Here is a 13,502-nt window from a genome sequence, read left to right on the forward strand (position 1 = left end):
AATATTTGGGGGATAGCAGCAAAATAGCTTGGGGAATATTTGGGGAATAGTAGCAGATATGTGGGGAATCCTTGGGGAATAATAGGAAATAGTGGGAGAATATTTGGGGAATAATAGGAAATATTTGGGGGAATATTTGGGGAATAATAGCAAATGTGTGGGGAATAGTAGAAAATATTTAGGGTATAACAGCAAAATAGCTTGAGAAATATTTGGGGAAAATTTGAGGAATAATAGCAAAGATTTGGGGAACATTTAGGGAATAATAGCAAAATAAGTTTGGGGAATGATAGCCAATATTTGGGGAATGATAGCCAATATTTGGGGAATGTTTGGGGAATAACAGCAAATATTTGGGGAATATTTGGCAATAATAGGAAAAAGGCTTAGGGAATATTTGGGGAATAACAGCAAATACTTGGGCAATAATAGCAAAATGGCTTGGGGAATGTTTGGGGAGTAATAGCAAATGTTTGGGAAATAGTAGTGAATATTAGGGGAATAATAGCAAATATTTGGGGAATATTTGGGGAATAATAGCAAAATAGCTTGGGGAATCCCCAAGACTTGAATTATTGGGAATAATGGTGGGTATTCCCGGCCCCTCCTCTCCCCTGCAGCTGACTCACGGCGTCATGAACAAGGAACTGAAATACTGCAAGAATCCGGAGGATCTGGAGTGCAACGAGAACGTGAAACACAAGACGAAGGAATATATCAAGAAATACATGCAGAAATTCGGGGCCATCTACAAACCCAAAGAGGACACGGACCTGGAGTAACCACCTCCTCCACCTCCACCCCCGCAGCGATGCCAGACGCAGCCAAACCTCGGAATACTCTATTCTGCCAGGATTCGCGGTTTTAAACCACCAACCTGTGAATTTATTATTATTTTTTTTTAAAAAAAAAAAGGAAAAAAAAAAAAGAAAATAAACTTCGTTCCCTACGGCGTGAGGCGGTTTGTGCTGCCGGGGCGATGTGGCGGAAAAGACGGGCTTCGCTAAGCCGGGCTTTGCCGGCTCCCCTACCCCGGCGGTGCTGTCGGACGCACGCGCCCTGTGCGTCACCAAGCTCTGTATTATATTTTAACGTATATGTGAATATATTGATAATTTTTGGTTTTGTTTTCTTTTTGCTTTTAGCCCAAGATGTGCCGATACCATGGGAACACTTTGTAAGGATAGTTTCGGGGTTGGTTGTTTTTTTTTTTTTTTTTTTGGTTGTTTCCTTGGTTTTATTTTTGGTTCTGCGAGGTTTAATCTGTTTTCATGTAAATATTGCAGAGCGGGGCTGCCCCCGGATTTCTGGCAGGCCTCGTGCTATGTTGATAAGATTGATTTTACTGCTTAAATCATTTTACTTTATCCAATTTTTACGGAACTTTTTATGTAAAAAAAAAAAAAAAAAAAAAAGAGAGAGAAAAAAAAATAAAAAGACAAATGACAAAAAAATCAACACCAGACCCGGCCCCGAGAGAGGTTTGGCACGGCCGGGGGGGGTGGCCGGGGGGACCTGGCGGTGGCACCGGTGGGGACATGGTGGCCTGGCTCGGGGACCCCCCCCTTGTCACCCTTAACATCCCCACGAGCCCCGAACCTGGGGGGGGGGGAATGGGAAGGGGTTTTGGGGTGACCTAGCTCGGGGCAGGGGCACCCATGCACATTTTGGGGTTAAAATGGCTCTTTTCCATCACGCCGTGTCCCCCGGTGCCACCTGCTTTGGGGTCTTTGGGGGTGTTGCCCCCCCCCCCCCCACCTCAGGGCCACCCACCCCCCTGCTGTCCTTAATGGGGACGGGCACGGGACACGCGCGTGGGTTTGGGGACCCGCGGACGCCCGAGGACAAACGGACGCTTGAGGACACGCGTCCCGGTGACGCGCTGGTGGGGACACACGGATGCTTGAGGACAGCCCGTGGCGGTGACGTGCGCTTGGGGCGGGGGGGGGACACACGGACACCCGAGGGGGACACATCGTGGTGAGAAGGGACAAACACGGACGCCTGAGGGGACACATCCTGGGGACACGGATGCTTGGGGACGGATGCCTGGGGACACACGGACACCCAAAGACGCACATCCCGGGGACACGCGCGCGTGGGGACACACGGACACCCGAGGCATCGTGGTGACGCACAAGTGACACATTTAATACACCCACCCGGGGACCAGCCGCGTCCCCAAGTCTCCCACCCTCCGTCACCAACTCCCCACCCTTGACACCCCTAAAAAAAAAAAGTACAAAACCCCCCTCAAAAAACACCCCAAAGAACTATTTGACAGGAAAAAAACCAAAAACCGGGGAGCACCCGCCGAGCCCACCCGGTGTCCCCCGCGTCCCGGCAGGTCTCGGGGACCCCCGGTCGGTCACACGGCGGACGTGGCGTCCCCCGGTCCCACCAAGCGCCGGGCCGCATCCTGCCGTCCGATGGCCACCAGAGCCTGGCAGAGGGTCTCCAACGTGGCCCCCTCGGCGCCGGCCCAGGCGCTGAGCAGGGTGCGAGCGGGTGCTCGGCCACGGCCGAAGGTGCCGATGGCGTCGGGGCCGAAACCCAGGCGGGTGGCCAAACTGCGCCAGTCCCCCCCGGGACCCCCGCTCTCCAGCAGCCGCTCCAGTTCCTCTTGCCGCTGCGCTGGGACCGTGCTGAACGGGTGCCCTTCGGGACGGGGGGCTGCGGGTGGGGAGGGGGTCAGTGTCGGCACCCCCGAATCTCCGCCCGGCGGGATTTCTGTGCCGGAGGTGTTGCCGGCTCCCGGGAGAGAGATGCTTACCGGGGTATGGGTGCTCCTCAACCCTCTTTGGGTGCTATCTGGGGTATGGGGGCTCCCTGACCCCCCATTTGGGTGCTATCTGGGTTATGGGTGCTCCCCAAGCCCACCCAAGTGCTCCCTGGCCCCCATTTGGGTGCTATCTGGGGTATGGGTGCTCCCCAAGCCCACCCAAGTGCTCCCTGGCCCCCATTTGGGTGCTATCTGGGGTATGAGGGCTCCTCGAGCCCACCCAGGTGCTCCCTGACCCCCATTTGGGTGCTATCTGGGGTATGGGGGCTCCCTGACCCCCCATTTGGGTGCTATCTGGGGTATGGGGGCTCCCTGGCCCCCATTTGGGTGCTATCTGGGGTATGGGTGCTCCCCAAGCCCACCCAAGTGCTCCCTGGCCCCCATTTGGGTGCTCTCTGGGGTATGGGGGCTCCTCGAGCCCACCCAAGTGCTCCCTGACCCCCATTTGGGTGCTACCCAAGCCCATCTGGGTGGTCCTCGGGACATGGGTGCTCCTCAACCCCATGCAGGTGCTCCCCAGCCCTATCTGGGTGCTCCCTGACCCCCTTTGGGTGCTCCTCAACCTTGTTCGGGTGCTCCCCGGGGCATGAGTGACCCCTCAACCCCATCTGGGTGCTCCCCAACCCCACCCGGGTGAACCCCAAGGTAGGGATGCTCCCCAACCCATCTGGATGCCCCCTGGGGTGTAGGTGCACCCCAACCCCCTATGGGTGCTCCACAGGCCATGGGGGCACCCCAAACCCATGTGGGTGCTCCCTAGAGCACCCCAACCCCATCCAGATGCTCCCCACGGTACGGATGAACCCCAGGGACAGAAGCACCTTGAACCCCCCTCGCAATGAACACGGGTGGTCCCCAACCCCATCCTGATGACATCGGGGGGACAAATCCCCCCAGACCCCACCTCACGATGGGTGCACCCCCTCCGCCCGCCCCAAAAAAAAAAAACCCCTCCATGGCTGGGTGGTGGGTGCTCACCCTTGCCGGGCTGGTGGGGCTCCTGCAGGCTGTGGGTGTCGAGGAAGACCCCGCTGTCGCTGTGCAGCTTCTCCCCCTCGGGTGACGTCCCCAAGTCCCCTGCCCGCGCCTTGGCCAGCTGCTGCTTCTGCCTGCACGTGTGCCAGCTGCCCGCGGTGGGCCACCGGGTGTCAGCCAGGACCTTCGGGGTCCCATAGGTGCCCCCCGCTCCCCAAAAAGACAAACCCCAACCTACCACTTGAAGGCCACGTAGGCGAGGAGTCCCACCACCACGGCGGCCAGGAGGGAGCAGTAGACGGGGATGATGTCCTTGCCGGTGGCCTCGGGCGGTGGTGGCACGAACTCGGGGGTGACGGGCGAGGGGTCCCCTGTCACCGGCTCGCCGCCGCCCGTGCGCTCCAGGTCCTCATCTATGGGGATTGGGGGGGGGGGGGAAGTGTCCCCCCCCCAAGTTTAGGGGAGCCCTGGGGTGGTGGTGCGTCCCCCACCCCTGCCTCAGTTTCCCCTTGCAGGGCACCCATGGGTGGATGGTGGGGTGGGGGCGACCCCCCCTCCAAATATGTTGGGGTGCCGCAGTGGGGCGCGTGTCCCCAATTCACCTCAATTTTCCGTGCCCCCCCCCCCCCCCGATCCACAGCACCTCAGATCCACACATGGGGAAACTGAGGCACGGCCACCACCCCCGGTAAGAACACCCCCCGCCTTCCAATCCCCGCGTGGGGGGGACACACCAGTGTGTGTGTCCCCCCCCCCCCAGCGTGGGTGCCACTCACGGGTGCAGAGGGTGTCGCGGGCGGGGGTGCAGGGCCGGGCAGGCAGGAGCGGGCAGGGGGTGCAGGGCTGGCAGGGCTCCACCGCGCTGCTCACCGCCGAGAAGGTCCGGTCTGGGGGGGACAGGGTGCTATGGGGGGTGCTGGAGGGGGGCACGGGGGGGTTGGGGGGGGTGGGGGGGGTACTCACTGTGGGTGCAGGGCTGGCAGCGGGTGTCGGTGTGGCCGCAGGGTTCGGTGACGCCGAAGCCGGGGGGGCAGGGGGTGCAGCACCCCCCCGCCGCCGTCGTCCGCCCGCTCCCGCACCCCCCGCCCCGCCCGGGCACCTGCGGGCAGGAGGGGGGGGGGTCCTGCCTCAGTTTCCCCTTGGTTCTGCTCTGGACCCCCCCCTCCAAGTGTTTGTCTTCCCCCCCCCCCCCCAACCCGTGGTGGGGGCTGGTTTGGGGTCCCGGAGCTGGGGGGGGAGGGGGGGGGTGAGTGGGTGGGGGGCACGGGGGGTGCTTGGCCTTGGGTGGGTGGGTGATGGCAGGACAGTGCTGTGCTCGGGGGGGGGTGTGTGGATAAAAATAGAATAGAGTGGGATGAAAGATTAATGAATAATAAAAAAAAATAATTACCCCCCCCAAACCTAAAAGAAATAAAATTGAAAAAGAATCAGATAAAAATAATAAAAGTAAATGATCAAATCGAAAATAAAAACAGACATGAAATAAAAAGGATTGAAATGAAATGCAAAGAAATAAAGGGAAATACAAAGAAATTAAACGAAACGAAGTGAAATAAAGTGAAAAAATATGGAGTGAAATAAAACTAAAGGGGAATAAAGTAAAAGAAAATAAAAAATAAAACAGAATGAAAGAAAAGGGAAGGAAATAAAATAAATCAAAATAAAATAAGGCAAAATAGAATAAATCAAAATAAACCAAGGTAAAATAAGACAAAACAAGATAAGATCAAATACAATAAAGCAAAGTAAGATCAAATACAATAAAGCAAAATAAGATCAAATACAATAAAACAAAATAAGATGAAATAAAATAAACCAAACCAAACTAAAATAAGAAAAGAAGGGGAAAGAAAAGAAAAAAGAAGGGAAAAAAAGAGAAAAGAAGAGAAAAGAAAAGAGAAAAGAAAGAAGAAAAGAAAAGAAAAGAGACTAGAGAAAAGCAAAAAGCAAAAAGAGAACAGAAACACTCCGTACAACAAAAAGACGTGAGGTGAAGCGGACCCCCCGGGGATCGGCCGGCCCGGCGGGTCCCGGGGCGGCAGCGGGGAGCCCCCTCCCGGGTCCCCATCCCGGTGCCGGGCCCCGTCCCGGTCCCTCCCGCTCCTGCCCCCATCCCCGGTCCCGGTCCCGGTCCCGGTCCCGACCCCGCACCGGGCAGAGCAGCAGCAGCACCGGCAGCACCGGCAGCACCGCGCGGCCCCGCCGCATCGCGGACACCCGGGCCCGGCCCCGGGACCCGCTCCGGGCCGCCCCGCTCCGCTCGGCTCCGCTCGGCTCCGCTCGGCCCGGTCCGGCTCCGCTCGGCTCCGCTCGGTCCGGTCCGGCTCCGCTCGGCTCCGCTCGGCTCGCTCCGCTCCGCCTACGGCCGGGCTGGGCTGGGCGCGGTCCCGCAGCGCGGGAGGGCGCGGCGAGCCCCCGGGACGGGCAGGGCGGGGCGCTCCGCCATTGGCTGAGAGCGCCGGGGCTGGGCGGGGCTCCGGACGGAGCTCCGCCCCTCTCGGCTCGGCTGGGCCGGGGTCCGCTCCGGTCCAAGGGGTCGCCGGTTCGGGTCCCGCTCCCGGCCAGGGACCGGACTGGTCCAAACTGGGACCGGTCACGCTGGGACCGGGGCTAGCGGGTGGACGGTGTTCCCCCCCCCCCCCGCCCCCTCCCCACGTTCTGTCCCCTCCCTGCCCCGGGGGCAAAAGTGTCTGGAAATGGGAGAAGCAGCTTTATTGACCCCGGTATAGGGGGGGCCGGGGGGGCAGCACCCCGGCGTGGGTGCAGGACCCTGGCATGGGCGCATGGCTTCACCGTGGGACCCCAGCATGGGTGCAGGGTCTCGGCGTGAGTGCAGGGTCTCCAAGTGGGTGCAGGACCCTCGGCGTGGATGCAGCACCCCGGCGTGGGCGCAGGGTCTCGGCGTGGGCGCAGGGTCTCGGCGTGGGCGCAGCACCCCGGCAGCTCCCCGCTCTCCTCCCTACCAGCCGCGGACGGGGTGCCAGAGCTCCACCACCTTCCCCCCGGCGTGGACGTAGTAGACGGGGTGCATGGCGGCGGTCGCGCAGGCCTGCGGCGGGTAGGGATGCTGAGCCGGGCGTGGCAGGGCGTGGCGGGGCGTGGCGGGGCGCGGCGGGGCCGGTACTCACATGGAAGGGGATGAGAGCCAGGATGCTGCCCAACGGGAAGCGCTCGAAATCCAACCGTCCGTCGACGGCTTCCACCTGCCCGTGCTCCTGCGTCAGCCCCACCAGCCTGCGGGGACACGCCGTCACCCCTCTGTCGTTGTGTGTCCCCCCCCCCAAAAACCACCCCCCCCCCGTGCTCACCTAAGCTGGGGGTGCCCCTCGATGGCGGCGCAGCCCACGGGTGCCTGATCGCGGCCGTGGAGGCTGAGGGCAGCCCACCCGCAGTCCACCAGCAGCTGGTTGCGGTGGGGGTAGTGACCGATGACCCTGGTGAGGACACGGATGGCCACGTCCTCCGGGTGACAGGACCCCAGGAGGGTCTGCTGAAGGTCTGGGAGAAGAGGGTGACCAGCTCAGGTTGGGGTGCATCCCACCCTGGGGGGGGGGATCACAAGCAGGGTTGGGGCTGGGAGTGGGGTCCCCCCGGACCCGCTCACCGTAGAAGAGGTAGTTGCCTGGATGGAGCTCGGTGAGCTGGGACATCTCCGGCACCGGGTGGCTGCAGGACGGCGTGGAGCCGATGCTGGCCTGGGGACATGGCACCCCTGCCCGCCGCAGCCTGCCGGCACACGGGGACTCTCTGAACCGCCGGGACATGGCCGAGGGGGGGACATCACCCCCAGGCACCGTGGGGAACAAAGCCAGAGGTGGGTCCATCACCCCTGGCTGCCACGGGAGTGGGACTGGAGATGGGTCCATCACCCCTGGGAACCATGGGGAGCAGGACTGGAGGTGGGTCCATCACCCGTGGGTGCCACAGGAGAGGAATCGGAGGTGGTGATGATTCAGGGAGTCCCAGATGTGCCAGAAAGCACCCCCCACAAATGTTCAAGGAAGCCATCCAGTTGTGGCAGAGCCCCCCCCCCAGCCTCAGTGTGCCAGGAAGACCCCAAGATGTGCTGGGGAGACAGCCAGATGTGCCTGGATGCCATCCAGATGTGCCAGAGAGCCCCCAGATGCAATAGAGAGCCCCCTCAATCACTCAAGGCAGGTCATGCCCCCCCCAATATGCCAGAGCACCCTGCCCAATGTGTCTGGGACCACCCCCAGATGTGCCCCGGTGTCCCCAGATGTGCCAGAGATCCACCCGTATGAGCTGAAGATCCCCCCCAATGTTTTAAAGCATTCCCAGACGTGTCTGGGAGCCCACAGATGTGACACAGCACCCCCCAGATGTGCTAGAGGCCCCATCCTTATGGTTTTGGGAGCCCGCAGATGAGTGACAGAGCCCCCCCAGATATGCTGGAGACCCCCCAAGATGTGTCAGGGTGCCACCAGATGTAGCCAGGAGGACCCAGATGTGCCAGAGATCCACCCAGATATGCCTTGGGGCCCCTCCAGACCTGCCAGAGCACTCCCCAGATGTGCCTGCCCCCCCCAGTTATGCTATAGCACCCCCCAGATGTGCCTGGGACCCCCCTCAGATGTACCAGGACATCCCCCCAGATGGGCCTGGGATCCCTCCCGGGTATGCCAGAGCCCCCCACATGTGCCAGGGCACCTCCAGATGTGCTCATGACCCCCCAGATGTGCCTGAGATCCACCCATATGAGCTGGAGATCTCCCCAGATGTGTTAAAACATCCCCAGATGTTCCGGGGACCCCTCCAATGTGTCAGAGCACCCACAGATGTGCACAGGAGCCCCCAGATGTGCTCGAGCACCCCCTCAAGTATGCCAGAGCACCCTCAGATATGCCTGAGACCCCCCCAGCTGTGCCAGAGCACCCCTCGCTCTGCTGGGGACCCCCCCCAGATGTTCCAGGACACCCCAAGATGTGCCTGAGATCTTCCCAGATGTGTCTGAGCAGCCCAGATGTGTTGCACACCCCCCCCATTCAAAGGCCACATGGCAAGGGGGTGCCATGTCGTCCCCCTCCCCAGGATGGCAGCCGGGAATGGTGCCCCCCCTCCCCTGCTCTCCCTGGGCCCTCTGAGACCGTGGGGCACATTGCAGGAGGGGTGGGTGGCAGACCAGCCCCCTGACTTTTTTTGGGGGGGGGGGGGGCAGCATTTTCGTCTTGTGCCTCAGTTTCCCCACTGCAAAACCATGCCACAACCAGCTGGGGTGGGACTAGAGACCCCGGGATGGGTCCCCAGGGAAGCACGTCCCTGTGGGTGGGAGGATGAGGGTCCCAAGGGACCCCACTGACCACCCCCCCCCGCTGTCCCTCCTTTAGCAGGAACCATCCGGCAGCAATTCCCTCCAGGATGTAAAACCCCGCTGGGACAAAAGGGTGACAAGGGGGGGGACGACAATGACACAGGTCACAACCCACCACCAAAGCCACTTCAAAGGTGACCGGAGCTGCCAGCATCCTCCTCCGGCTCCCCGGGGGGGCTTTGTAGGGCCCCCTTTTATGGGGGTGATTTGCATTTACGACCAGCTGCTGGGCTTTTATGGGAAGCGGAATGACACCCACGGTGGCCAGCTTGGACACCCCCCCCCAGCCAAAAAAAAAAAAATTTTTTTTTAAAAAAAAAAAATCCCCTTAACTCTGCCCATCCCCTGGATTTGGGACACTCACGCGGTGACGAAGTCAAGCACGGCGGCGGTGGTGGCCCGGGCGACGGCTTGGATGGCCGGGACATCGCGGCAGCCGTAGGTGTCCCCGCAGTGAGCGTAGACCCCCACCAGCGTCACCTCCTCCGGTGCCTCCTCGGCGATGGCCCGGGCCAGGGACATGGCACCGGGGTCCGTGGGTCGAACGCCGGCTGCCGGCCAGGAGGAGGGTCCAGGCACGGCTCGGGGGGGTTTGGGGGGTTGATGCCCCATGGTGGGTGTGATGGCGGGGATTGGGGTTCGGGGCGGGGGGACTTAAATATCCTATCTTGGGGGCTGGGGGGGGCTTATGGGGCACCTCTGCCCCATGGAGCATCCGTGAAGAATGACCTGGGGGGGGGGTTAAATGCCGCATCCTGGTGAGGCTGGGGGCTTGGGGTTGGGGGGGGTATATGGGGCAGCTTGTCTTCATCAAATATCATGCGATGGGTGGATGAAAATGGGGTTCGGGGGGGGTAAATGCCCCATCATGGGGGCTGGGGGGGCATATGGGGCACTTCTGCCCCATGGAGCATCCTTGAAGAGTGACTTTTTTAATTTGGGAGGGCTTAAGTAACCCCCTCCTGGATGAGATGGTGGTTCTGGGGGCTGGAGGTTGGTGGGGCATGGAGCATCCTTCCCCAACGAAGCACCAGTGAAGAATGACTCCTTTTTTTTTGGGTGGGAGGTGTCTCTAATGCCCCATTCTGGTTGAGATGGTGGGGCTGGGGGGGACATGGAGCATTGAGCACCCTGGGCTGGGGGGGGGGTGGAAGAAAACACCCTCGGGGAAGACATGTGATGCCCCATCTCTGCATCCCCCCTGCCCCAGCAACCCGGGCGCTGGTGGGATTTAAGGGGGGCTACTTTTTTTTTTTTTTCCTGGGGGGGGGAATATCACCTACCCCTGCCATTGCCGCAGTCGAGCTTGAGCCAGACGAGCCAGCGCTTGCCGGCGGGCAGCGGGCGCTGGCGCAGGAGGGCCAAAGCCTGGGGGCTGTCGAGGAGGAGCTGGAAGGCTTGGAGGTGCTGGGCCAGGGTGGCACATTCCTCCAGCCGCCCCCCCGGCAGCGGGTAGGCGTAGAGGATGTCATCGAAGCCCCCCGCCGCGAAGAACCGAGCTTCGGCCAAGGTGGAGACCACGATACCCCGGCGGGTGCCGCCCGTCGCCAGTTCGGCGCCTTCTCTGGGGTGGGGGGGGGGCGGTGGGTGGTAAGGGGGTGCTGGGAGGGGGATGTTGGGGGGATGCTGGGGAGGACAGTGGGAGAACGGGGGTGCTGGGGAGGATGCTGGTGGGATACTGGGGAAGGAGGGTGGAAGGATGCTAGGTGGGAAGGTGGGGGGGACGCTGGGAAGGAGACTGGGAGGATACTGGAGGGATGATGGGGGAGATGCTGATGGGGAAGGTGGGGGGAGGATGGGGGGATGCTGGGGGGGGAAGGTTGGCAGATGGGGGGACGCTGGGGGCAAGTCGAGGGGTGCTGAGGAAGAGGATGGGGGATGCTAGGAGGGATATTGGGAGGATGCTGGGGGATTGCTGGGGAGGACAGGGGGCTGCTGGGGGGCTGCTGGAAGGATTCTGGGGGGATGCTGGGGATTCTGGGGGCCACACTCACAGCGTCTTGTGGGTTTTGACGTGGGGGCGCAGGCGGAGGCCGAGGGCCCGGCAGCGCTCCCGCATGCGCTCCGCGTTACGCCGCACCGTCGCCTGGTCCAGGGTCAGCGCCGGGGTGGGCAACTGCTCCAGGGGGGCTCCCAGCCACACGCTGCTGCTGCTGCGGGGAGGGGGCAGGGAGCGGGGGGGGACACCTGCCCACCACCCCCAAACCTGCACCCAGCCCCATACCCAGGCGTGCACCCAAACCTGCACCCACCATGCACCCACCGTACCCCCCCAAACCTGTACCTACCGTGGTCCCCCCCCCCCTAAAAATAACCTGCACCCACCCCTGTGGGCTGGCGTGGGTCCCTGCTCCCTGGGTGGGGGCTGGGGGCTGGTGGGCTGAGCCCCCCCCCCATGGGACCTGGCACCGAGGGGTGGTTTGGGCGAGGATGGTGCTGGGGCAGCTCCGGGGGGTCCCCCCCCAAACTGGGCACAAACCCAGGAGGGGTGTCCCTCGGTCTCAGGTGGATACTGGGATAGGGATATATGGGACTGGGAAACTGGGGAGTGGGACACCTGGGTCGCCTCAGACTGGGACACAGGGAACAGGGACAAGTGGGACTGGGAAACCTGGGACTGGGACATCTGGGACTGAGGCACCTGGGATAGGGACCTGTGGGTCACCTGGGACTGGGACATCATATGGGATTGGGAAACCTGGGAGTGGGGCACCTCAGACTGGGACATATGGGACTGGGTCACCTGGGACTGGACACTTGGGAGAGGGACATATGGAACTGGGATATATGGGACAGGGACACCTGGGATTGGAATATATGGGACAGGGACACTTAGGACTAGGATCTATGGGAATGGGAAAGCTGGGACTGGGACACCTGGGGTAGGGACACACACACTGGGAACAGGGACTCCTGGGACAGGGATCCGTGAGACAGGGATGACTGGGACAGGGACACTGGAAACTGGGAGACCTGGGCCCAGGACGTGGGGACAGGGGACACCCCCGTCCAGCCTCAGGTGGGACGGGGACACCCAGGCTCTCCGGCAGCGGGACCTCGGTGTCCCCCCCACCCGGGACGGCCACCGCAAGCCTGTCCGGGGTGAAATTCCCAGCGGCACCCCAAGCACCCAGCCTTCCCCCCCCTGCCCACCTGTCCATCCGTCCGTCCATCCCTCCGTCCGTCTCTACGGCTCTTCCCGGCTCGGCTCTCCGGTGGCTCCGCTTGTGCCCGTTCCACGTGATGCCGTGGGCACCCGCAGCCAGCCTCGGCTGGGGACAGAGGTCACTGCCGGCCGTGGGGCCTCCCCGGGGGGGGCAGGAGCAAGGGAGGACACGGACACCGCGGCCGGGGACGCTCGGCCTCCCCGGGACGGACTGCCAGCTCCCCGGGAACGGTGGCCGGCTTTGGAGCCCCGTGGAGGGACAAGGAAGGAGGGCTGAGACCTTGCGTGCTCGTGCTAGGTGTGGATGGGGGATGCTGAGACACCCCCCCCCCCCCCAACGCCATGCTGGTGACACAGGGGTGCGTGGCTGCTGAGACCTGGCACGTTCGGGACACGTGGGCACAGGGTTGCTGAGGGCTGAGGCCGCACGTGCTCGTGACACGTGCGTGCGCGGCCGATGAGAGCCCAGCTGCCCCGAGTTTGTGACACGGGGGGGTGCACGGCTGCTGAGACCCCCTGCGCTTCTGACGTGGGTAGACGGCTGCTGAGACACCCCCCCCCCCCCCCATGCTCGTGACATGTGGGTGCACGGCTGCTGAGACCCCCCGCGCTCATGACATGTGGGCGCACGGCTGCTGAGACCCCCCGCGCTCGTGACATGTGGGCGCACGGCTGCTGAGACCCCCCGCGCTCGTGACATGTGGGCGCACGGCTGCTGAGACCTCCCATGCTCGTGACATGTGGGCGCACGGCTGCTGAGACCCCCCACGCTCGTGACATGTGGGCGCACGGCTGCTGAGACCCCCCGCGCTCGTGACATGTGGGCGCACGGCTGCTGAGACCCCCCGCGCTCGTGACATGTGGGCGCACGGCTGCTGAGACCCCCCACGCTCGTGACACGGGTGCACAGCTCCTGAGCCATCCCACCCTCATGAGATGTGAGTACACGGCTACTGAGACCCCCCCCCACCCCATGCTCACGACACGTGGGTATACGTCTGCCGAGACCCTCACGCTCGTGACAAGTGGGTAGACAACCGCTGAGCCCCCCACCCCGTGGCTCGTGACACGCGGGTGCATGGCCGCCGAGACCTCCACGCTCATGCCACATGGTTGTATTGTTGCTAAGACCCCCCCCCACGCTCGTAACACGTGGGCACGTGGCTGCTGAGACCCCCCGCGCTCATGACATGGGGCTACAAGGCTGCTGAGACCCCCCGCGCTCATGACACACGGGGACACAGCTGCTG

General features: G+C 62.3%; 3 protein-coding genes across 8 annotated transcripts in view; 1 reads left to right on the plus strand and 2 right to left on the minus strand.

Moving 5' to 3' along the window:
• The window catches only part of SETD2 (SET domain containing 2, histone lysine methyltransferase), a 69,552-nt gene extending 68,431 nt beyond the window's left edge, over window positions 1-1,121 (plus strand). For all 3 annotated transcript variants that reach the window (XM_075043536.1, XM_075043527.1, XM_075043516.1), the window contains one exon: window positions 621-1,121. In XM_075043536.1, coding sequence (XP_074899637.1) covers window positions 621-782 — 162 coding nt within the window. In that variant the 3' untranslated portion in view covers window positions 783-1,121. The remainder of the gene's footprint in view (window positions 1-620) is intronic.
• On the minus strand, window positions 1,113-6,160 carry LOC142038284 (death domain-containing membrane protein NRADD-like). Its single transcript, XM_075043593.1, has 6 exons — window positions 5,909-6,160; window positions 4,721-4,856; window positions 4,534-4,644; window positions 3,996-4,170; window positions 3,761-3,906; window positions 1,113-2,673 (listed from the first exon to the last, which is right to left on the minus strand). The coding sequence occupies exons 1-6, from the start codon at window positions 5,963-5,965 to the stop codon at window positions 2,369-2,371; spliced, it is 930 nt and encodes a 309-aa protein (XP_074899694.1). The 5' UTR covers window positions 5,966-6,160; the 3' UTR covers window positions 1,113-2,368.
• A 306-nt stretch (window positions 6,161-6,466) lies between these two features.
• Window positions 6,467-12,341, minus strand: LOC142028581 (D-serine dehydratase-like). Of its 4 annotated transcripts, none has more exons than XM_075022429.1 (8): window positions 12,240-12,341; window positions 11,081-11,239; window positions 10,370-10,650; window positions 9,451-9,637; window positions 7,362-7,483; window positions 7,066-7,255; window positions 6,886-6,991; window positions 6,570-6,806 (listed from the first exon to the last, which is right to left on the minus strand). In XM_075022429.1, the coding sequence occupies exons 1-8, from the start codon at window positions 12,257-12,259 to the stop codon at window positions 6,717-6,719; spliced, it is 1,155 nt and encodes a 384-aa protein (XP_074878530.1). In that variant the 5' UTR covers window positions 12,260-12,341; the 3' UTR covers window positions 6,570-6,716. The 4 variants fall into 4 exon arrangements, with proteins under 4 accessions (XP_074878528.1, XP_074878529.1, XP_074878530.1 ...); XM_075022430.1 differs by having other exon boundaries at window positions 11,081-11,236; window positions 12,240-12,294; XM_075022427.1 differs by having other exon boundaries at window positions 6,467-6,991.
• Between the last annotated feature and the right edge of the window lie 1,161 nt (window positions 12,342-13,502).

This window comes from Buteo buteo, chromosome 2, assembly GCF_964188355.1.
Source record: "Buteo buteo chromosome 2, bButBut1.hap1.1, whole genome shotgun sequence".
NCBI lineage: Eukaryota > Metazoa > Chordata > Aves > Accipitriformes > Accipitridae > Buteo > Buteo buteo.